This window comes from Pelecanus crispus, chromosome 18 (genome assembly GCF_030463565.1).
Source record: "Pelecanus crispus isolate bPelCri1 chromosome 18, bPelCri1.pri, whole genome shotgun sequence".
In the NCBI taxonomy this organism is placed as follows: domain Eukaryota; kingdom Metazoa; phylum Chordata; class Aves; order Pelecaniformes; family Pelecanidae; genus Pelecanus; species Pelecanus crispus.
Genome location: NC_134660.1, coordinates 1,544,284 through 1,566,085, shown reverse-complemented (window position 1 = coordinate 1,566,085; position 21,802 = coordinate 1,544,284). Strand labels below are relative to the sequence as shown.

The following is a 21,802-nucleotide window of genomic DNA, read 5'->3' as shown; positions in this document are numbered from 1 at the left end:
GGTTGGGACCCAGAAGCTTCTGCGCGAGATGGAGCCTTCGACCCACCCAGCCTTATCTCGCCGCCTCCGCCAGCGCCCAGCCCTCGCCTGCCCGCCGCCCGCATGGCGGGTCCAGAGTCTGGCCCCGCCGCCCCGCTCCCATCGCCCCACGGACTCGGTGCCATAGGGCAACCCCGCGGCGGGCACAGCCAGGACGGCGACGCAGGGAACGGAGACCAGGATCAGCCCCAGATCGTCTCGACGCCCCCGAGCTGGGACATGGCCCCTGAAAACCCGAATTCAGCCACGCTCCCTCCTGGCAGGGCATCCCTTTGCCCTTCTCAAGTACAGGAGGGGGAAACTGAGGCACGGGGGAGCTTCCCCCTCCCTTTGCCAGCCCCGTTCCAGCGCTGCTCCTGCCAGGGTATCCAGGCATCCCGGCTGCTGTCGTCGCGTCGAGTCCCTGGATAACCCTGGATAACGGCGGCCAGGCCCCGGCACGGATGATAACCGCGGCATGGATAACGGCGGCACCGCGCACCCCTGCTCCGAGGGGAGGAGGACGGGGGGCTCCCACCGCAGCCCGGCCCCCCCTGCCCGGCTTGGCAGCGAGCGGGGACCCCCCCTGGGTGCTGCCGGGGGGGGACACGGACACCCCGCAGGGGAACGGGGCTGGGCCGGGGTCCCCCCGAAGCCCCCACCGAGACGTTGGGGGGGGACACACAAAACCCCTGCCCTTGCAGGGCCACGGCCACGACCCCCGGCAGCGTGGGGTAAAGCCCAGCCCCGCGTCCCCCCCCGCCTGCCCCACGCAGATGCCGAGCCCCCCGGAGCAGCGGGCAGCAGGGGCCGGGTCCCAGCGGGGGTCCCGGCGCCTCCCCCCCCGCCTCCCGGGGCCGGGTCCCCGGTGCTCACCTGTGCGGGCGGCGGGCAGGCAGCCGGGGCCGGGGCCGGTCGCATCCTGCCCGGCGGCTGCAGGAACCGGAACACGGAAGGAGGCGGAGGCGCCGGGCCGGAGCCGCTCGGCTCTGCCCCCTGCACCGTGGAGGACCGGAGGCGCCAGCACCGGGGGCCCGCAGGGGCACCGGGACCCGCCCCCCCGCTTCCACCGCCGGCTGCCAGCACCGAGCCGGACCCACCCGCGTCCCGGGCACGGGTGGAGCCGGACCCCCCGGCTGGCACCGGGGCTGCGGGACGGCTCCTCCTCCCGGGGCCGTGTACCGGGAACGGGTGGCACCGGCTCCCCCCTCCCCGGGCCGGTCCCACCCCGGCAGGGGGGGAGAGAAGGGGCCAACCCACCGGCTGCACCTACGCAGGGCAGGGGTACCCCCGGGAGAGTCACCACCCCACGGGGGTCCCGGCACCCACACCCCTGAGCTGTGCTTCAGCCCCCCCCCCGGCATTCCCCACACCCCAGGGCCGCTGGAGCAGTGCCCAGCTTCTCCCCACGGCCTCAAGGGGCAGGAACCCCCCACACCTGGCCCCCCAAATCCAAGACGAAGCCTTGGGCATCTCTGCCACCACGCAGCTGACTTTAATGGCCACGACCGCGATCCCGCGGATGCCAGCGGCACAGCACGGCTCTCCCTTGCTGTCCCCATTTGGGAGGGCGCGGGGGTTTGGGGTGCTGGATGTGTCCCCCCCACGCCGTTGCCAGCACCGCCACGGGTCCCCGCCGCGCTCGGCCTCCTCCAGCCGATCCCAGCGACCCTCCAGCCGCAGCCCCGCAGCGCCCGAAACACAGCTGGGATGTTCCCAGGCGCCGTCGGTGCAGGGACCGAAGGGAAGGGGCTCCCCGAAGGGGCCGGTGGTGCTGCAGGACCCTCAGTCCCAACGCTGGCTGCCCACCCCGGGGCCAAACCTTCGATCTGTGACGCCCCCACCCCGACCGCAGCCGGTGAAGGAGCCGACTCCCGGCCAACACACGGGGCCCGGCTGGGGGCCGGGGGCCAGCGTCAGCGAGCCCCCGAGCTCTGGGCAGGGGTGGGCTCGGCCAGGCTCCCCGTCTCCCCGTCCCGCAGCTGGCGGATGTGCTCATCCAGGAGAGCCGTGAGGTGCGCGGAGCCGCGCTGGAGCAGGGAGGACGTCTGGGAGGGCAGGAGGGCCAGGGCACCCAGGGTCTGCCCCTGGGCAGCCTCCAGTGAGGGCAGCTTGGCGAAGTTCTCCACTCCCTGCCTGCTCAGGATGGTGTCGTGGATGCAGGCGCCTGGAAGAGAGGAGCAGAGCTGAGCTTGGGAGATGGGGAGCTAGAGCCAGAGCCCTTTCGTCTTCCACAGCCGCGCAAGAAAAGCTTGCTCCTGCAGGCAGGAACTCCCAGCCCTCACTGTCTGTCCCCTCATTTTAACGGACACGGCAACGATCTCGCAGACTCCGTTAGCGTGGGCCCAGCAGGCAGGAGCACCTCTCCCCGGCGCTGGAGGAGAGCCCCGAGCCCAGTGCCGGCAGCTGGGGATGCGGGGAAGGCTCTCACCCAGGAGGTTGATCTGTGGCACTCCCTTCAGCACCCGCAGCATCTCCTTCGCCTTCGCCTCCCGGCTCACCAGCAGGATATTGCGGGCCACGAAGAGAGGGAGGAGGTTCTTGTACTTGGACTGGGACAGCACGGGTCTGACGATCTAGAGGAGAGAGCTCTCAAAATGCAGCTTTGCACCCCGGCAAGCAGCACACACAGTCGTCCCAGCTCTCATCCACCTCCTCCCCCTGCCAAACTACACCCAGATCTTTCCGGCAGCTCTGCTCCTACCTCGTTCAGGACGAACTTGACCTCAATGCTGTGCTTTCGGAGGTAGTGCCTCATCAGCACCATGTCCTCGCTGGGCATGGAGTTGTACTGACAGACGGCAATCATCCGATTGTCCCGGAACACCTCCTCCACCTGCCGCCGTAACAGCCGGGCATAACCGTCGTCCTGAGGGGAGCAAGCAGCGATGGGCCGCAGGGAAGGGGCAAAGGCTGCTGCCTCCCCCAATCCCACCCTGCAAACGGACCCATGGCCGCGAGACACTGCCATGGGTCACAGAATCACAGAATCATGGAACGCTTTGGGTGGGAAGGGACCTTTAGAGCTCATCCAGCCCAACCCCCTGCAGCGAGCAGGGACAGATTTAACCAGATCAGGGTGCTCACAGCCCCGTCCAACCTGACCTGGGATGTTTCCAGGAATGGGGCCCCAACCAGCTCTCTGGGCAACCTGTGCCAGTGCTTCACCACCCTCAGTGTAAAAAATTTCTTCCTTATATCCAGTCTAAATCTATTCTCCTTTAGTTTAAAACCATCACTCCTTGTCCTGTCACAACAGGCCTTGCTAAAAAGATTGCCCCCATCCTTCCTACCAGCCCCCTTCCAGTACTGAAAGGCCGCACTAAGGTCTCCCTGCAGCCTTCTCTTCTCCAGGCTGAACAACCCCAACTCCCTCAGCCTGGCCTCGCAGGAGAGGGGCTCCAGCCCACGGATCATTTTTGTGGCCCCTTTTTGTGGATGGCGAGATGCCGCCAGGATCGGGACTCACCTGGTTTCCAGCACTCGATTACCAGCTGGGGCATCTCCCAGCCACCCACAACGTGATGAAAAGGGGCAGCAAACGCCCGGGCAAGCTCTCGTACAGGCGGCCAGCTGGGCTAACCCCGGGGCAGGGCCGTCCCGGAGGTCCGTACCTCACCGGGTGGGAGCCGCAGACCCCGCGTCCAGTCCCCGGAGCAACACGGGGAGTGCAAAGCCACTCGGTCTCCTCGGACACTGAGGCCCCGCAGACGCCCACCCCCAACGGCCACACGCCAGAAAATTACCTCCTGGAGCGTCTCCTTGCTGCGGGGCAGGCAGCGCGGCGGGACGGCCGGCCGCGGGGCCAGATACTCGGTCACGGCCATCAGCTTCTGGCGCTGGAAGTGCATGGCCTTCCAGTGCCGGGTGACCGCCTTGGAGCCGCGGCGGACGAACTGCAGGGCGGGCAGCCAGCCTGCGGAGAGGGGGCACACGGGCAGCGCTCAGGGCCGGTGCCAGGGCCCCGGGGGAGCGCGAGAGGAGCCGGGACCGGGGGGGAGCAGGGCCCGGGGGGGGGAACAGGGACCGCGTAAGGGCCGTAGGCACGCCCTCCCCCGCCAGGCCCGCGCCCGGCACCGCCTCCCACCCCTACCCGAGCCCCGTGGAGGCGCCAAGCCCCGGCGCAGAGCCCCGAGCCCCGGTGAGGCGCCCCTCACCCCGCCGCCATGGCGCTCCGCCGCCGCTCAGCGCCCCCATCTTTGCCGCTGTGGGGAGGCGGTGGAGCCGCGGCGCGCATGCGCCGAGAGGACGCGCCGCGCCGCCAGGGGGAGCCGCGCCCGAAGCCCCGCCCCTTCCGGGGCCGCCCGTCTCCTAGCAACGGGCACGCTGCGGCCTGCGCCGCGCCCGCCCCCCGGCAGCCCGGCCCCGGGGTCTCTGTGCCCCTGCCCGGGCGGCCTGGTCCCGGTAACCCCCCGGCCCCGGGGGTCTCTGTGCCCCCGCCCGGGCTGCCTGGTCCCGGTAACCCCCCCTCGGCCCCGGGGTCTCTGTGTCCCCCGCCCGGGTGGCCTGGTCCCGGTGACCCCCTCCCCCGGCCCCGGGGTCTCTGTGCCCCCCACCCGGGCACCCTGGTCGCAGTGACCCCGGCCCCAGGGTCTCTGTGCCCCCCAGCCCAGGGATCCCAGCCCCATGGTCCCTCCAGGCCCTGGGGTCTCTCTGCCCCACCTGGGGGTCCCAGCGCTGATCCCCCCCAGCCCAGCAGCCCTGTCCCCACCGACCCCCCCCAGCCCACAGGTTTCTGCCCCCCATTGCCCCAGGACCCTTCCCCTTGCAGGGAGCAGTGGGGCCAGCCCAGCCCCCCCAACACACCCACCCAAGGGTCCCAGGAAGGGACAAGGATCCAGGCCACCCCCCCACCATGACTGGGCAGGGGGAGACCCTGCTTGGGGGTGAGGGAGCCATTGAGTGGCCTGCTCATGTGTCAGCGTGGGGGGCCGGACGCCACTGCACTGGGCCCTGACACTCTGAGTTTCCTACAGGCCGTGAGCAGATGTCCCCAGGGGTGACCCTCACCAACAGCCTCATCGCCATGAGGAGCCGAGGGCTGCAGCAGCCTCCGCACCCAGAGAACCGGTGAGCACCCGCGCAGAGCCCACCAGCATCGCCTGGGGAGGGTCTGCTGGCACAAAGGGCACCCCGAGCACCCCTCTTCCTTGGGTCTTGCCTGTAGACCTGCTTCCAGCCACCACGCCAGGAAACATGAAATTATGACTCTCCCCTTCACTGGTTTAGTGGTGGACTTGGTAGTGCTAGGTTAATGGTTGGAGTGGATGATCTTAAAGGTCTTTTCTAACCTAAACAATTCGATGATTCCTCTAGATCCATGGAGCCGGCTTCCCCCCCGACCATCCGCTTGGACCGGGAGAACATCTGTGCTATCGGGAGGCTCCAGAGCCTGCGGGAGATTCACAGCCTCTACCTGCAGCAGGTAAGGTGCTGCGGCAGGCGCCAGGCAGTGGAGATCAGCTCCGGTCCTGCAGGTAAAGACCTCCTCAGGGGCACCGCAAACACCCCCAGTTCTGCTCCAGAGTTTTGCCTCTGCATGGCCAGAGGGGCTGGCAGCGCTCCCCTCCGATGACAGTGCCACTGACGGAATTTGAGTGAGGGCCTGGCGGCAGCCATTCCATGTTTTTCAAACCCACATGAGGAGCCTTAGGGTCCTCCTGAGCTTTGCCGGGCTCCCCGTGCCATGCAGCCCCAGACCCTCTCCATAAAACTCCCGTGGCACTGGTGGGACATCATGTCACCTCTGTGAGGTGTTGGAGTGATTCCGGGGTGCTCCCGAAGTCTGATTTTTCACGCAGTAGAAAAACGTGTTGCTTTTTTTTTTTTTTTTCCCCCAGAACCAAATTGAGAAGATTGAGAATCTGGGCTGCTTTCCCAACCTGCGGTATGGGCAGCTCCTGCCCCCAAGGAGGTCGTTTCCCATGGGCAGAGGAGAGCAGGGCTCCCTCCTTCCCTTGGCAGAGCCGGGGGGGTTCGAGCTGCAGCCCCTGACAGCCTGGTGCCGCTGGCTCTGACCCTGGGGGGCCGTGGCATCCTCCCGCCTCACCCCACTGCCCTCCCTGTGCTCTGCAGCTTCCTCTCCCTAGCTGGAAACCGCATCCGCAGAGTGGAGAACCTGCAGCCCCTGCGACACCTGCGCATCCTGGACTTGTCCCACAACCAGATACAGACGCTGGACCCAGGTGAGAGGCAGGAACGGGTCCGGACGTGGCCTGTGTCTGCCCAAAACATGCCTCAGGTACCAGGGAAACACCAGCAGATCCTTGGTCCAGGATCCACCTGGGCCTCTGGCCCTCGGGTCCCAGCCAGAGCCCCAGCAGAGCCACCCTGGGGCTGTCCCACTTGTTCCAGCGTGACAGCAGAGGAGCCCGGGGGCCAGGTTTGAGCCGTCCCTTCCACTGCAGACTCCAGCTGTCTGCTTCCACCTCGTGTCCTGCTCCGGCAGAACGTTTCAGCGGCTCGGATGAGACTTAGGGATTCCAACCTCATGGCAAAGCTGCTCCAGCCCTGACAACCCTTCCTGCATCTTTCAGCCGGCTCCTCCAGTGGGTGATTTTTGGCAGAAGAGGGAGGGACAGAGGGATAATATCTCCCTCCCTTCCTCTGCAGCATTGCTATTGTGGCACCAGGCCCTCTGCTTGCAGACAGGGGTGAGAAAGGGAACAGTGAGGGCCTGGGAAAGGGAAAACCCTCAGCTCTCACACGGGAGTGTGTGCAATACACATTCCCGCCCTCCCTGCCTCAGTTTCCCCAGCTGTGAGGCGAGACGCTGCTTCCCACGGCAGGGCTGTCGCCTCGGGAGTGGGTGAGGAGCTGCAAGAGCCGGGGGGTGCCGGGGTTTGGCAGAGGGGGGTGTCAGGTCCCATCTCAGCACCCTTCTGCCTTCTCTTTGATCTCCGCAGACGAGCTGCCCCGCACCCTCCGTCTCCTTGACTTAACGGGAAACGAATGCACCCACCAGCACGGGTACAGGTGGGTCGGGGGAGCCTGTGTGAGAGAGCAGAGGGCGAGATCAAGTCCCTCAAACCACGTGAGCCCCTCAGCAGGGTACAGCCCCCCCAGATATCAAATACAGCCTGAGCCCCCCCCCCAAACCCCAGAAATCGGAATCTGTGCCCAGGCCAGGCTGTGGGGTGGGCAGGGCAGAGCGGTGCCGGGGGGGTTCGGTGCCAGGGGGGTTCAGTGCCACCCCAACGCACCCCCAGCCCCAAGGCGATGCCACATGGCGGGGGAACATCCGCTCTTCCTTGGGTGCTTGCAGGGAGCTGGTGCTAGGAGCCCTGCCCCACCTCCTGCAGCTGGATGCCCAGCTGGTCCACGGTGGCCTGGGTGAGGAAGAGGAGGAAGGAGGCTCTTCCAGCAGCGAGGATGAAGACGACGAGTTGCTCTCTGAGCCAAGTGGCCCTTTCACTGCAGGCAAGGGTGCGCAGACTGAAGCAGGACATGTTGCACGCGTGGGGGTTAAGCAGGCCGGTCCCTCCATCCCCAGGAGCGACAGAAGCGGCAGGGAGCTCAGGTGGCCCTGCCAGGTCTCCTGTAATTCTCCTCCCTCTCCCTCCCTCCGTCCCTGGCAGATTTCTTTGCGGATCTGCACCGGGAGCTGGCCGGGCACTCGCGGCGGAGGCAGAGGCAGACCCTGGAGGAACACCGGACCCGTCTGGAAGAGCTGGAGGAGCTGCGGGAGCGTCGGGATCTGCTGCTGCCTCCCGCACCGCTGAGCCCAGGCAGGCAGGGAGCCGCCTGCATCGCAGCCCCGGGACCCAGGCGGTCTCAGCCCCGTCCCCAAGCAAAGCCAGGGACGCAGCTGCCACCGCTGCCAGGACCCGGCAGGCAGCACGCCTGCCCGCAGCCCCGGCGAGCTCCTGGCAGGAGCCAGCCCCGGAGCAAAGCTCTGGAGGAGGAGACTCACGCCAAAGGAGCAAGAAATAGGCAGCTACCCCAAATACCCCGCACCAGCACGGCACCGCGCAGCTGGGATTAAAGTCTCTTTATTCCTACACTGACCCGCCTGTCTGCCACGGAGCCCCCAGCCCCACAGCCAGCCCCAGAGGGGCCGGGCGCAGGCAGCTCTGCCTGACAGTGGGAAATAACATGCCGGGCTGTGGGCAGGACTCCAAAGCCTGCTCCACGTCCCTCTCCTTCCCTCCGCACCCGCATTTCAGGCCACGGCCACCTCCCAAAAGTGCTGATTCCTCCAGGGCAAGTTAGGGGGGCTAGAGGCTCCGCACCCCCAGGCAGGTCGAGCCGTTCCCCACCACGCCGTCAGCAGCAGATCCGTGGCGGGAGGAGGCGAGGAGCCGGGGCCGGGCACCGGGAAGGTTTTTGTCATCCCCTATCCAGAAGCAATGCCGTGGGGGGGGACCCAGCCCACCCACCTGCGCGGGGTTTATGCGTAAAACTTCATCTCTGCCTCCACGCAGTCGAAGAAGAGGTCGGCCAGCTCCTCTGGGCGGGGGGCCACCGTGCCCCTCAGCAGCGCGTTCATCCCCTCCAGGCCCTGCTTCTCCAGGTCCCGCAGAATCTGCAGGAGCTTCTGGCCCCGCTCCTGGCGGGGTTGGGGACAGAGGAGAGCTGAGACCGGGCACCCTCAGGGAATTCGACTGCCTCCCACATCGCCGGGGGCAGCACGAGGGTCCCCGGGCAGTGGCGGCTGGGGAAGGGTCTGGGGTACCTGGTCCCTCTCCATCAGCTCCAGCGCTGCCTGATGCCGGCGGTAGAGTTGGTGCCGCCGATCGACCGTGCTCTGGAAGCGCGGGATCTTCTTGGCGGGGTCGTCATGGAAGGTGGGAGATCTCACCTGCGGCACAGGCTTGAGGCCAGCCACAAAGACGAAGGGCTTGAAGACGGACCTGCCAGAGAAGAGCATGGAGGCCCTGGGACCGGCCAGCGCGAGCACGGATGCTGCTCCCGGGGGACGCTCAGCCCGGGGCACGGCTCTGCCTCGTCCCCGTCACCCCCGGAGCGGGGCTGTTCCCCACTGGTGTCCACACCTGGAGGGGTCAGGGGTGGCCGTGAAGAAGTGGACGCAGGGCAAGGCGGGGTCCCGGGGCAGCACGGACACCATGCTGCCCGCCGTGCGGAAACCCTCCGAGTCCATGCAGATCCCGCTGGCCTTGTCCCGCAGGATGGCCATGAACGTCTCCGCCGTGATGTGACCTGGCAGGTGAGGCAGAGCCACGTCACCGCCGGCTGCCGCGGCCACGGGAAGCGTGGAGATGCCAGGGCAAGCCGTGGGCGGACGTCCCCTTCCCCGTCCCCGTCCCCACCTGCGCGCTGCCGCAGCTGCTCCTTGCCGGCGCGGTAGCGGGCTTTGGCAGCCTCCATACGGGCAGGCTGCTGCGTCAGGGAGAAGACTTCGGCGAAGCTGAACTCGCCATCCCCGCTCCACCAGCCCTGGCTGCGGGCTCGCTGCCGCAGCCCCGCGTGCTCGGCCGTGATCTCCCTCCCGATGCTGAGCTGGTTGGAGATGTTGCGGCTGCCCTCTGCGAAGGCCGAGGCGGGGGGTCACGCTGGGGGACGCACACACACAGACAGGGCTCTCCGTCCTCCTGGTACAACCACCGCCTGCTCACCTGGGATCCGCTGGGCCGCCCAGTATCGCCCAGCCGTCTCCAGCACCCAGGCCTCGGCGCGGTCAGCCAGCAGGAAGGTGTTGTGGTAGACGAAGGGCACCGGCTCCTCCTTGCAGCTCCCGCCCTGGCCGTAGCGCTCCAGCAATCCCGTGATCACTTCCAGGGCTTCCCGGGCAGAGCTGCCCCGCTCCAAACCCAGCCTGTCGTGCCAACAGCACCCCGTCGGCCGGCGGTGGGGGACGGCGTGGCCGGGACAGGGGTGGGGACACGCACGGCACCGTCCTCACCTCACCAGGTCCATCCCCAGCAGCGCCTCATCCTCCCCAAGGGGCTCGCGGGTCCAGACGCCCTCGTTGCCCACGCAGACGCCGTGCTCGTTGGCGCCCATCTCGGCACCCCACAGCCAGGCGGGACGGCTCAGCACCACCGCGTGGGTCCTCTCCGCCTGCTCGATCTCCAGGTAGGTGCACTGCGGCGTTTTGGGAGGGGCGGGGGGGGGACACACGGAGCGGGGCTGAGACCTGGCGCGCTCGCCGCACCGACCCCGGCAGCCGCCCTGGTCCCGGCACGCTCTCACCTGGACTTTGTCCCCGAGGCGGTGGACGGCAGCGGGGACGTAGACGATCTCCTGAACCTCGTGGCGCGGCCGGTCAGCGTTCTTGCCAAAGATGACGGCGGGCGTCGCGGTGTGCGGCGGCAGGGCCACGAAGCAGTCGCAGGACGAGGGCGCGGGATCCCGCCCTGCCATCCTAAACCGGGCGCAGGGGACCGGGGGGGGGGCACCGAGGGGGATGTCACCCTCTCGTCCCTGTCCTGGACATGTCCCCAGGGTCCCTGTGGGGTTGGTGGCCGTGGGGAGATGGGTGGGGGGGGTCTGGGGGATGACACGGTCCCCCAACCTGGGGGGACATCGGGGACCCCATCCCGGCACGGCCTGGGGGGCACCTCCTGTCCCGGGACCCCACAGCTCTTCACCGACCGGGGACAACCCCCTCGATGGCCCCGGTAACCGGGACCCCCTGCACCGACCACGGACGAGACCCACCCCCCCCGCCTCGCACAGCCCCGGTTCCCGGGACCCCCCACCACCACAGCCCCAGTTCCCGGGACCCCCTCCCGCACAGCCCCGGTTCCCGGGACCCCCCCACACACAGCCCCGGTTCCCGGGACCCCCCCCACACACAGCCCCGGTTCCCGGGACCAACCCCCCGCCTCGCACAGCCCCGGTTCCCGGGACCCCCTCCCGCACAGCCCCGGTTCCCGGGACCCCCCCACACACAGCCCCGGTTCCCGGGACCAACCCCCCGCCTCGCACAGCCCCGGTTCCCGGGACCAACCCCCCGCCTCGCACAGCCCCGGTTCCCGGGAACCCCCCCCCGCACAGCCCCGGTTCCCGGGACCCCCACACACACAGCCCCCGTTCCCGGGACCCACACACACAGCCCCGGTTCCCGGGACCCCCCTTCCCGCACGACCCCCTTCCCGGGACCCCCCCTTCCCGCGGACCTGCCGCTGCTCCCGCCCCGCCCCCGCCGCCGGTCCCGCCCCCCCGGCCCCGCCCGCTCCGGGGGACGGCGGCGCCCCCCTGTGGCCGGAGGCCGCACGGCGGCAGCGGGCGGGGACCGGCACCGGCACGGGCACCGGGCCCCCCCCCGTGGGGCGGGGGGCGACCGGGCCCCAGAGGAGCCCGGGCAAGGGGGTCCCAGGTCGTCCCCCGTGGGGCAGGGACGGGGGACCAGGGTATGAGCTGGGGGGGTCCCGTGGGGCAGGGACCCCCGTGGGCAGCACCCCTCGTGGGTAACCCCCTCCCTCATGGGCAGCACCCCCGTGAGCAGCATCCCCCGTGGGCAGCACCCCCATGGGCAGCACCCCCGTGGCCAACGACCCTCATGGGCAGCACCCCCCGTGGGCAGCCCCCCCCCCCATGGGCAGCGCCCGCCCTGGGCAGCCCCCCTGTGGGCAGCACCCCCATGGGCTGCACCCCCTCATGGGCAGCACTCCCCGTGGGCAGCCCCCCCTGTGGGCAGCCCCCGCCCCGGGCAGCACTCCTCGTGGGCTGCCCCCCCCCCCCCGGGCAGCATCCGTCATGGGCAGCACCCCCATGGGCTGCACCCCCCCCGGGCAGCCCCCCCATGGGCAGCACCCCCGTGGGCAGCACCCCCTCATGGGCAGCACCCCCGTGGCCAACGACCCTCATGGGCAGCACCCCCATGGGCTGCACCCCCTCATGGGCAGCACTCCCCGTGGGCAGCCCCCCCTGTGGGCAGCCCCCGCCCCGGGCAGCACTCCTCGTGGGCTGCCCCCCCCCCCCCCGGGCAGCATCCGTCATGGGCAGCACCCCCATGGGCTGCACCCCCCCCGGGCAGCCCCCCCATGGGCAGCACCCCCGTGGGCAGCACCCCCTCATGGGCAGCACCCCCGTGGCCAACGACCCTCATGGGCAGCACCCCCCTGGGCAGCACCCCCTCATCGACAGCCCCCCGTGGGCAGCCCCCCCGTGGGCAGCCCCCCCATGGACTGCCACCCCCTCATGGGCAGCTCCCCCGTGGGCAGCCCCCCCGTGGGCAGCACCCCCTCATGGGCAGCCCCCCGTGGGCAGCCCGCCCGTGGGCAGCACCCCCTCATGGGCAGCCCCCCGTGGGCAGCACCCCCTCATGGGCAGCCCCCCCGTGGGCAGCCCCCCCGTGGGCAGCACCCCCTCATGGGCAGACCCCCCGTGGCAGCGCCCCGCCCTCCCCGGCCCCTCCGCAGCACCCTGCCCGCGGGGGGACCCTGGGCGCCCGCCCGGCGCGTCCCGGCGAGCCCGGAGGGGTGCGGGACGCAGCCCCCCCGGGGGGGGCTCAGCCGCTCCTCACCCCCACACCCCCCTCCTGCACCCCCACCCGAGCAGCCTCGCAGGCCCGAGGCCAGGGTGGGGGTCGGGGTGCCCGGACAGCAGAGATTTTGGTGGAGGGGGGGGTCAGGGTGCGCGGACGCCTGGGACCCCCGGCAGAGACGCAGCCGGAGAGCCGGGGCGTGGAAAACACGCGGCGTTTATTCCAGTACAAAAAAAAAAAAAAAACCAACCAAAACAACAACCCACCCCCAAACCCACAGCCCCCGCCGCCTCTTCACAGCACAAACTCCCCTCCCCGGGGGGGTGGGGGTGGGGGGGGCACCCATCGCCCCCGGCCTCAGCACCCCTCGGGCCACCCCGCTCCCGGGGTCCCCCGCTTCCCTTTGCGCCCCCGCAGCCGCCCCCCGCCCCGGGCTGGGGTTCAGGGTGTGGGGGGGACACCCGGGGCCCCCGGCTGGGCCGGTTCCTCCCTGCCCCGGGGAGGCGGCTCGGGGGTGGGAGACGCGGCGGTTCGGGGCGCGGGGCCGGGATCCCCACGCCGCAGCAGGCTGGACTGGTTTCGGCGGGTGGGAGCCGGCCTCCGTCCCTCCCCACCCGGTTTTACAGCCTTCATTGCCCCATCGCGGCAGGCAGGGCCCCGGGGGGGTGCGGGGGCAGAGCACACCTGGGGCCCCTCCTCGCAGCCCCCCGCCGGGGTTCGGAGCCGGGTGGGGGGGCCCAGCCCCCGGGGGGGAGGGGGGCAGCGTGGCGAGGCTGAACCCCGGCATCGCCACGGGACCCCCTGCTCGGCGGTTCCCTCCCCAGCCCACCCTTGGGGTGCCCCCGCCGCAGCCCCCCCAAACCTGCCCTGGCAGCTGCAGCACGGGGGACCCCGACACGCTGGAGCCCCCGGCCGCTGCCAGAGCCAGGCTCGGCTACCAAAATCCGATGAGCCGCCAGCGTGACGCCGCGGCACCCCGGGGAGGGTCCTGAGCCCCGCCAGGGTCCCCCTCGAGAGGTGAAATCCCATCCGGGGGGCACCCAGGGGGAATTTTGTGCTGGAAAAGGCAAATGCTGGAGTCGGGGACGTCCTTCGAGAGCTGCGGGCAGCCCAGGTCACCCGAGTCCTGCGGAGGGACGGTGGCGGCCGTGCCGGGGCTGGGGACGTGTCCCCACGGACCCCCCAGCGAGACTTCACCTCGTGCTGGGTTTCTCCAGCCCCACGGCTCGTCCCCGGCCCCACGGCGCAGTGGGGCTGGCATCGGCCCTCGCGCACCGACGGGGACGGGGATGGGGACAGGGACGAGACCCTCTAAGGGGGTCCTACCCCCCTCCCCATCCGTAAGGCCCACGGCCACAGCTTCAGCCCAAGACGTCCACTCTGCCTGAGTGGCAAAGCCTGGCTTCACCTTAATAAAATAATAATAATTAATAATAATAATAATTAATAATTAATAATAATAATAAAACAATTGAAACCGAAGGCCTCGGGGTGCCCTCTGGGCACGGACCCCGCTCCACTTCACCTCCACCCCTTCCCACCCAGGCCCCGGGGTGCTCCGAGCCCGGGCAGCCCCCACAGCCCCAGACACGGGGCGCCTCCGAGCCCCCCAGGATGGGGCCACGCCGGGAAATCAGCCCCCCCCCCAATCTCCCCCCTCCCTGGATTCCCAACCGGTGTGAACTGGTGCTGGCTGGGGGGGTTAGAGCAGCCCCCAGCACTGGCCCCCAACACGCCCCCCGGTCCCAGGTTCAGCGTCTCCTTCTGTGTCCAAGGGGTTCTGCCAAAATCGGGGGGATAAGACCCAAAAGGACCAAAACCCAAGAGTTTTGCGGACCATCAACCAGGGGGGGAAGGACAGAGATGGGGTCCCCTGGGGAAAGGGGGACGGCCCCAGGGAGGGAAGATACGGGGTCCCTGGTGGGGGACGCCCCAGGGTGTCCCCAGGAGATACAGGGACCTGGGAAGGGGCAGTTTGGGGTCCCCGGGGGGACAGGCAGCATGCACAGGGTGGGGGACAACAGACAGAGGTCCCCTGGAGATACGGGGTCCCGGGGAGGGATGGCTACGGGGTGCCGGGGGGACGGGCAGCATGCACGGGGGGGACAGCTGGGGTCCCCTGGAGATTTGGGGTCCTGGGGATGGATGGCTCCGGGGGGACAGGCAGCATGCACGGGAGGGGGACAGCCGGGGTCCCCTGGAGATACGGGGTCCCCGAGGGACCTGCAGCACACCCAGGGGCACGGCTGCGGTCCCCAATGGGGTCCCCGGGGGAGGAGGGCAATGGGGTCCCCGGGAGATGGGCAGCAACGCCCGGGGGAGATCCCCCACAGTCGCGGGGTCCCCGGGGAGCGACGGCCGCGGGGCGCCGGGGGGGCAGGCGGGGGTCGTGGGGCGGCGGGCAGCGTGGCCGTGCCAGGCCAGAGGAATGTGGCCGCCCCGGCTCTCCCGGGACCGCGGCTGCCTTGTGTGCTTCCCGCCCGGGGCCGCGGCGGTGGGTGTGGGAAAGCTGCAGGTGTGCGCTTGGGCAACCGCCCGCCGCCGCGCCACGCGCCCGCCGCGGCCCCCCACGGCCCCGCCACCGCTCATCCGAGCGGGATTTCTTTTTTTTTTTTTTCCCATTTTAGCCTCAATTTGGGCCAAAAAAAAAAAAAAAAGAAGTTTTTTGCACCCCCCAAACTCCCCAGCCAAAGCGGGGCTGCAGGGGATGTGGGACCCCCACTGGCCCAGCATCCCCAGCCGGGGCAGGGGGCCGTGGGCACCCCCCGAGCCCCTGTGGGCAACCCTGCGGGTGCCAAAACCACACGGGTGGCGAAAAAGCTGGGCTGGCGCTGGGGGGGGGCCGAGCCCGGGACGCCAAGGGTTTGTGGGGAACCACGGGGAAGGGGCCGGAGGGCTGCAGCCGTCCTCCCCGAGCGAAGGCTCCCGGGTTTCTCCTCTCTCCCTTTCTCCTTCTCCTTCCTCCCCTTTGGGGCTGGACGTGCCCGGGCAGCGCCTGCTCCTTCGGCTCCCATTGATGTTCCTCCCAAACAGCCCCGCCGCCTGCCAGCAGCCTCCCGAAAAAAAGATTTGGGAAGCCGGGGGAGGATGGGGGGGAACCGGGGCGGGAGAGCGGGAGCGGGACAAGTGAAACCCCCGCGGGGCAGCTGCGGCTCCGGCGCTCCCCAACCGGCACCCCCCCAGCGTGTCCGCCCCCTCGCCACCGCTTTGAGCACAAGGTGCCAGCCCTGCGCACCCCCCCTCCCAAAACCGACACCCATCGGAGACCGGCCCCGAAGGGTCCCCTTGGCCCCCGGGTCCTCCCCCACCTCCATCCGCGTCCCCCCCCGGGGCTCAGCGGCTCAGTTTGTGGGGGCGGCGTTACCCCCCTCCGACTCCCTCTTGCCTCCCTTGCCGGCCGACGGGTCCCCGGCGCCCTTGACCTCGGGTTCGCCCCCGTCCTTGCCCCCATCGTGCGTCTTCATGTGCTTGCCCAGGTGGTCGCTGCGCATGAAGACGCGGCCGCAGATGGGGCAGGCGAATTTCTTGGCGCCGGTGTGGGTCTGGAGGTGCCGCTGCAGCTCGTCGGAGCGGGTGAAGCGCTTGCCGCAGAAGAGCCAGTTGCAGACGAAGGGCCGGTCGCCGCTGTGCCAGCGCAGGTGGGCTTTCAGGTGGGAGGTCTTGGCGTACGCCTTCCCGCAGCCGGGGATGTGGCAGTTGTGTAGGTGCTTGCGTTTCACCCCCTCGGGGCAGGGACCCCCCCTTTCCGCCTCCTGGCAATTGGGGCAGCGGCACGCCGCCTGCCCCCCGCCCCGCGGCACGGCACGACGGGCGCCTTTCGGCCGCCCGCCGCCCTCCGCCTCCGGCCCCTGGGGCTCGGGGGGTCCCTCCAGCACCTTCGCCCCCTCCGGTCCCAGGAGGTGCTGGGTGGGGGGGGGCAGCAGGTGGGCGGGGGGGGCGCAGAGCTGGTGCTCCCCCCCGCCGTACCCCCCTAGGGCTGGCGGCAAACCAGGGTGCCCGGGCACCTGCAGCCCCCCGCCCTGCCCGGGGGGCAGCTCCATCCAGCTGGCTCCGGCGTGGAGGTCCCACCAGTTGACGCCTCCCTCTTCGCCGGGGGGAGCGGGATGGGGGGGCCGAAACCAAGGCTCGTAGGGATGCGCCATGTCCGGGGCAGCCGGCAGCAGCTTGGCGTAGGTGCCAGGGGCGGCGGGGCCTTCGGCGGGCAGCTCTAACCGCGGGGGGCCATGGGGCTCGTAGGTGCCGGGGGTGGCGAAGGCGGCGGCGGCTTCGGGACCCGCCAGCGGCAGCTCCGGCGGGGGCAGCGGGGAAGCGAAGTCGGCGGCGCCCGCCGCGGCGCTGCCGTGGGGCTGGAAGGGCTGCAGTGGCTGCAGGTCGAGGTGGCTCGGAGAGGCGCGGGGCGCGTCGGAGGGCTGGGTCCCCAAGGAGCCGCAGACCGCTGTGAGCATTGCCGAGCGGCGCGGGGCGGCGGAGCAGACAGACCTGTAGGGCCGAGGAGGGCCGGGCGGGGAGCAGGGGGAGAGAAGAGCTGTGAGAAAAGTGGGGGGCACACCTCCTAACCCCCCTGCCCCTCGGCACGCCGGCACAGGGCGGGGTTTGGCACCGGAGATAGCCCCGGCACCGTATTCCCCGTCCTGCACCGGTACGGTCCCGCCATGCCCCGGGTGACGGCGTCCCCAGCACCCATCACCCTGTCACCCGCGATTTGGGGGACCCCCTGCCCCAGCAAGAGGGTTTCTCCGCTCCGCAGCCCGGTGTGACACCAGGACGGTGGCATCGGGCAGGGGGTCACCCCTCAGCACCCGTGCCCCTGCCCCTACGGACCCCCTGCCAGCCCCAAAGGGGTCGGTGCCTCATTCCAAAATCTAAGGAAGCCGCCGGCATCTGCCTCGTCACCTCCCCGACCACGTCCCTCCAGCGCAGCCGGGGTCCCCGAGGGGACGCGAGCGGGGTCCCCAAGCCCGTGCCCCCACCACGGGGTGACACGGCACCCACGGGGGGACACGGCGCCCACGGGGCCACCCCGGTTCTCCCGCACCCTGGCCGGGCTGGGAAACCATCGCGCCCAGCTCCACGCCCACCCCAAGGCCCTGGCCCGGCTGGGAGCCCCCCAGGCTGCCGCGGGGGCAAAATGCAGCCGGGGGGGGCCCCGCGCCCCGGGCTGGGTGGCAGCAGGATTGGGGAGCGGAGCCGGCTGCGGGGAGGCAGCGGAGCCCCGGGGCCGAGCCCCCGGCAGCCCTTTGAAGCCGGGCTCTGGGCTGCCTTCGCCCGTGGTCCCAGACCCCCGGGGCAGCCGCTGCACCCCCGGACCCCCGGGCACCCGCTGGCTCCACGGCACGGCGGCCGTGACTCACCGGGAGCTGTGCAAACCCCACTGGGGACGGGCCCCACCCTGGTGTCGAAATCCACCTGCCGCCACCGGCTCCCGCCCCCCGACTTCCCACTGGCGCCGTGGCGGGGGGCGGCTGAGACCCCCCCCTTCCTGCAAACCCCCACCGTCCCCTCCCACCACCGTCGCCCGCTCCCAGCCACCCCCCTGCCGCCCTCAGCCCGTGTGGGGCAGGGACAGACCCCCGGGGATGCACCGGGGGGGTGCTGAAGCTTTTGGGGTGGGGGATCCCCTGCACAAAGGGGGCCCCCAGAGCCCCCTGATCCCCAGCACCATGCACCTGGGGCAGGGAAGGGGTCCCCAATGCTGAAGACCCCCCCAGCGGCATGGGGACACTGTTTTTCCCTGCCAGGCAGCACTGGGGAGGGCAGGGAGTCCCCAAGGATAGGGGTGGGAGCCAGGGGGTCCCAAAATCCCCCCGACGGGACCCACCTCCACCTGCCATACCCAAGTCCAAGCGGGAGCACGGGCGGTCACGGGTGGGACGAGGCCCCAGGACCGGTGGCCTGAGCAGGTTTTGGGGTGCTGCTCCTCAGGGGGGGCTCAGCGCTGCCCACCCCAACCCTGGGGGGGTTGGCACCAATTTTGGGGCTGGCTCCTGGGGACTACCCCTGCCTCCTGGGGATGCCAGCAGGGTAGGTGATGGCTGGCCACCGAGGGGGTCACGGCTCCCAACCCAGCACTGGTCCCTGGGGGGGTCCTGAGCCCCCCCAGCCCCCTGCTCCCCGTGGGTGCCAGATCGCAGTCAAAACCACGAAACCCCATCGTGACGGCCCTTTGCAGGGCTACAGAGTGGCAGCCTGCACCGCACAGGGCCCCCAGGATTGGGGGACAGGGAGGACCTGGCAGGGACATCCCGCAGCCCCCCAGCCCCGACGGGAGGAGAAGGGACCCCCTGCGGGGTCCCGGGCAGGTCCCACCCGACACGGACCTGGCACAGCCACAGTGAGCTCTGGGCAGCGACGGCCGCAGCCGTCCCGGCGCACCCCGCTCCCAAACGTTCCCCTCAGCTCGGGGGGGTCCCAGCGGGACCGAGCCCCCCAGCCACGGCCCCGGGCGTACCGAGCCCCACAGCCGCGTCGCACCATCTCCGCCGCGGCTGCACCCCGTCCAGCTCCACTGGAAACCCCTCTCGAAGCTAGGGAAGAGGGACCAGCGCTGGGATGGGGGCACTGGGACGGACTCCCCCTTCATCAGCCCTGCCCTACCCGGCCACCCCAGCCACGCGTGGAGGCTCCCGGGGCGTTTTTCCACCCGGGAATGATGACAGGAAAAAAAAAAAAAAAAAATCCCCAGGGGCCCCCAAGCGTCGCCCTCCTTGGCGGGGCTTGACGACGCGTTGGCCATTTCACCGCAGGGAAACTGAGGCACCGGCGAGTGATGCGTCCCGTGAGTCACGGTCCAGGCTGGGCAGAGGCGGCTCTGCCCGTCTCCCGGCCTCGCCGGTGCCTCGCCCCGCGGCAGGGCTGGGCAGGCGGCTCTGCCCTCGGCCCTCGGCCTTGGCTCCCGCCCGGCCGGGCATGGGGAGCCGCGACGGAAGGCTCTGGACCGACGACGCTCGGTGCCGGTGCCGCGGGTTTGGGGTGACGCTGCGGTTTGGGGGTGATGCTGTGGGTTTAGGGGCGATGCCGCGGGTGCGGGGTGGATGCTGTGTGGGTTTAAGGCGATGCCGCGGCTTCGGGGGCGAACGGCCGCCGCGTTCACCCCACAGCCACGCTCCCACCGGAGCGAAACTCCCGGGGGGCTTTGGTGGGGGACGGGGACAGCACCGGGGGGTGGGGGCAGCTCGCCCAGCCCCCTGCTCCGCACCCGAGCTTGGCACCGGCGCGGGGTCCCCGTGGGGCAGCGGGGGGGGCGGTGGGAGGGGGCTTGGCGCTGTAAACGGGGGGGCGAGGGCCGGGCGTCGCGGGTGGCCAAGGGGCCGGCAGCCTCGGGGCTCGGTGGCCAGTGGACGCGGCGGCGGCGGCAAGCAGGGACTTGCCGGGGCTGGGCCGGGCCGGGGCGGCGGAGCCGGCGGCAGCGCGTTCCCAGCCGCCGGTCGGGGCGGCCGCCGCAGCCCGCAGCCAGTCGGGGGTCCCCGCCGGGGCTCCCCCCCGCCGCTCGCCCTCCCGCGGCCGTCGGGGCGATGGAGGGCGGGCAGCGCCCGGGGCTACCTACGGGTCTAGCGGCGGCGAGCTCCCGGCGGCTCCGTCCTCATCGGCGTGGCGTGGGCGCTGGCTCCCGAGGGGACCCCGAGGGACCCTGCGCGGCTCCCCAGGGACGGGGCACCCACTGGGCCGGGCGAGCAGGAATGGCTGGGTCCCAGCCCGGCTCCCGGCTCTTCCCTCCTCCCCACCGTCCCAGCTCCACCCCTCCCCGGCCCAGGTGATTTTAACCCTTGGAGGCAGAGCCCCAGCCCCGCCGCTTGACAGGAGCCTGGTCCCGGTCCCAGGATCCGGCGCATGAAAGCGGAGGGAGGGGACGGGAAGTTCGCAGCAGACACCGCAAGCAGGGGGGTAATTAAAGAAGAAAGAACCGACCGCCTCCCTCCCGCGCCCGTGGCCGCCCTCCTCCTGCCGCCCTCCTGCCAAAACCCCCCGGGGACCCCCGGGCACCCCGCCGAGCCCCGCCGCCTGTCCCGTCCCCCCCTGCCCGGGGGTGGCACCCAAAGGTGGCCGCCTGCCCCTGTCCCCGGGGATGGCACCCGTCGAGGTGGGGGGCTCGCCGCCCGCCCCGGTGCCCCTCGGCCGCATGCCGCGGGCTAAATGGGACAGGCACAGGGGACAAGTTTTGGGGCCAGAGCTGGACCCGCAGAGGAGGGAGCGGGATGCTGGTGGGCAGGACCCACCATGACCCAGATGGATTCAGGGCACCCCAAAAAGGGTCCCGGAGGTCCTGACTGAGCCCATCCGTCCCCGCTCGGCCCGGGGGTGTCCAACCCTCCCGCCGAGGCTGCCGGCACAAGGGGCTGCCGGGAGGGAGAAGCCCTGGGAACTGCGAGGCGGCAACGCGGCGGCCGGAGGAGCCACTTAATCACCAGGGCGTCGTGTCCCCATTTCCACGGCCGAAATCCCTGGGCCGGCACGGGGCTGGCTGCCGGCGGCTGCAACCCTGCGGGGACCCCCATGGCCCCAGGGGAAGCCCACCCCGCTCCGAAGGCCACGGGGAAAGGCGTTTGTGCCTCGCCAGAGCCGGGACCTCGGCCCGCAGCACTGCGAGCCCGGCCGGCCGAGCCTGGCGTGCCGGCGCGTGGGAGCCCACGTCTCCCTGCCATGCTTGCCAAGCGCCCGGCCGGGCGGAGGGCGCAGGGAACTCCTTCGCCCAGGGGAAAACTCTCCTGGTTTTCATCATCCCAGGGATGGCTCCACTGCCGCCACCGAAACACGGCTGCCTGTGGGGTGAGGGTGGCCCCACGGCTTGGCCAGGCTGCGGGATGGGGACCCCGGGATGGGGCCCCCGCGGCGGGCAGGGGCAGGGCAAGCCGCTGACGGGGGCTTGGCTGTAAATAGGTGGTGGGGAACACGCGCCCCGGTGCTCAGGTGCTCTGTGGGGGATGCAGGGGGACCCCAGCCCCAGGGTCCCGCCGCCTCTTCTCCCCTGCGCCCACCCGGGAGGTGCCGGCGGCTGTTCCCCTGGCCATGGGGAAGGGGGATGCTCCAGTTTGGGGACACCCAGACGCTGTTTGGGCCTGGGTGGTGGCCCCATCGCGGCCACCAGCAGCTCTCCGGAGCAGGGAGCGGTTTGCAGACTTTGCCCGTACAGCTCCGGGCACCATCCAGCCAGACCCCCAGCCCGAGCCCCGTCCCGGCGGTGCCGCCGGAGCAGGGACCCCCCGGCGTGCCTTTCCCCGTGCACATGGTGGGGACGTGGCTCGCCCTGCGTCACTTCGCTCCGGGGTCTCCTCCCAGTCTCCCCAGCGCTTCAGGGACCGGTGGTGCGGGAGGGAGATGGGTCCCTGCCCGGGGGTCCTGGGTGCCGGCTGCGGGGGCTCCTCTCCCCCCATTCCTGTTGTGGCCCCGCTCCCCGCC

General features: G+C 70.8%; 4 protein-coding genes across 4 annotated transcripts; 1 reads left to right on the top strand and 3 right to left on the bottom strand.

The window, feature by feature from the left end:
* Nucleotides 1-1,934: 1,934 nt before the first annotated feature.
* Nucleotides 1,935-4,215, bottom strand: MRPL10 (mitochondrial ribosomal protein L10). Its single transcript, XM_075722965.1, has 5 exons — nt 4,176-4,215; nt 3,765-3,934; nt 2,723-2,887; nt 2,450-2,594; nt 1,935-2,185 (listed from the first exon to the last, which is right to left on the bottom strand). The coding sequence occupies exons 1-5, from the start codon at nt 4,213-4,215 to the stop codon at nt 1,935-1,937; spliced, it is 771 nt and encodes a 256-aa protein (XP_075579080.1).
* Nucleotides 4,216-4,644: 429 nt separating this feature from the next.
* On the top strand, nt 4,645-8,002 carry LRRC46 (leucine rich repeat containing 46). Its single transcript, XM_075723012.1, is given in 9 exon segments — nt 4,645-4,734; nt 4,736-4,904; nt 4,995-5,088; nt 5,335-5,443; nt 5,859-5,905; nt 6,094-6,203; nt 6,924-6,993; nt 7,283-7,589; nt 7,592-8,002. Coding segments are annotated over 9 exon segments (1,407 nt in total).
* Nucleotides 8,003-8,407: 405 nt separating this feature from the next.
* Nucleotides 8,408-10,427, bottom strand: SCRN2 (secernin 2). The gene is made up of 7 exons (XM_075723010.1): nt 10,171-10,427; nt 9,881-10,062; nt 9,594-9,793; nt 9,288-9,503; nt 9,012-9,177; nt 8,693-8,870; nt 8,408-8,566 (listed from the first exon to the last, which is right to left on the bottom strand). The coding sequence occupies exons 1-7, from the start codon at nt 10,339-10,341 to the stop codon at nt 8,408-8,410; spliced, it is 1,272 nt and encodes a 423-aa protein (XP_075579125.1). The 5' UTR covers nt 10,342-10,427.
* Nucleotides 10,428-15,750: 5,323 nt separating this feature from the next.
* On the bottom strand, nt 15,751-16,854 carry SP6 (Sp6 transcription factor). The gene has a single exon (XM_075722988.1). It carries the CDS (start codon nt 16,852-16,854, stop codon nt 15,751-15,753), a length of 1,104 nt encoding a protein of 367 aa, XP_075579103.1.
* Nucleotides 16,855-21,802: the final 4,948 nt, after the last annotated feature.

Excerpts from the sequence above, each read along its gene's own strand:
- SCRN2 (XM_075723010.1), bottom strand. The coding sequence starts at position 10,341 with ATGGCAGGGCGGGATCCCGCGCCCTCGTCCTGCGACTGCTTCGTGGCC. Across the intron at positions 9,794-9,880 it reads CTGGGGATGGACCTGGTGAG|GCTGGGTTTGGAGCGGGGCA; the intron begins GTGAGGACGGTG and ends TTGGCACGACAG. Across the intron at positions 9,178-9,287 it reads GCAGCTGCGGCAGCGCGCAG|GTCACATCACGGCGGAGACG; the intron begins GTGGGGACGGGG and ends CTCACCTGCCAG.
- SP6 (XM_075722988.1), bottom strand. The coding sequence starts at position 16,854 with ATGCTCACAGCGGTCTGCGGCTCCTTGGGGACCCAGCCCTCCGACGCG.
- MRPL10 (XM_075722965.1), bottom strand. The coding sequence starts at position 4,215 with ATGGGGGCGCTGAGCGGCGGCGGAGCGCCATGGCGGCGGG. Across the intron at positions 2,595-2,722 it reads TCAAGTTCGTCCTGAACGAG|ATCGTCAGACCCGTGCTGTC; the intron begins GTAGGAGCAGAG and ends TCTCTCCTCTAG. Across the intron at positions 2,186-2,449 it reads GCCACAGATCAACCTCCTGG|GCGCCTGCATCCACGACACC; the intron begins GTGAGAGCCTTC and ends CCTCTCTTCCAG.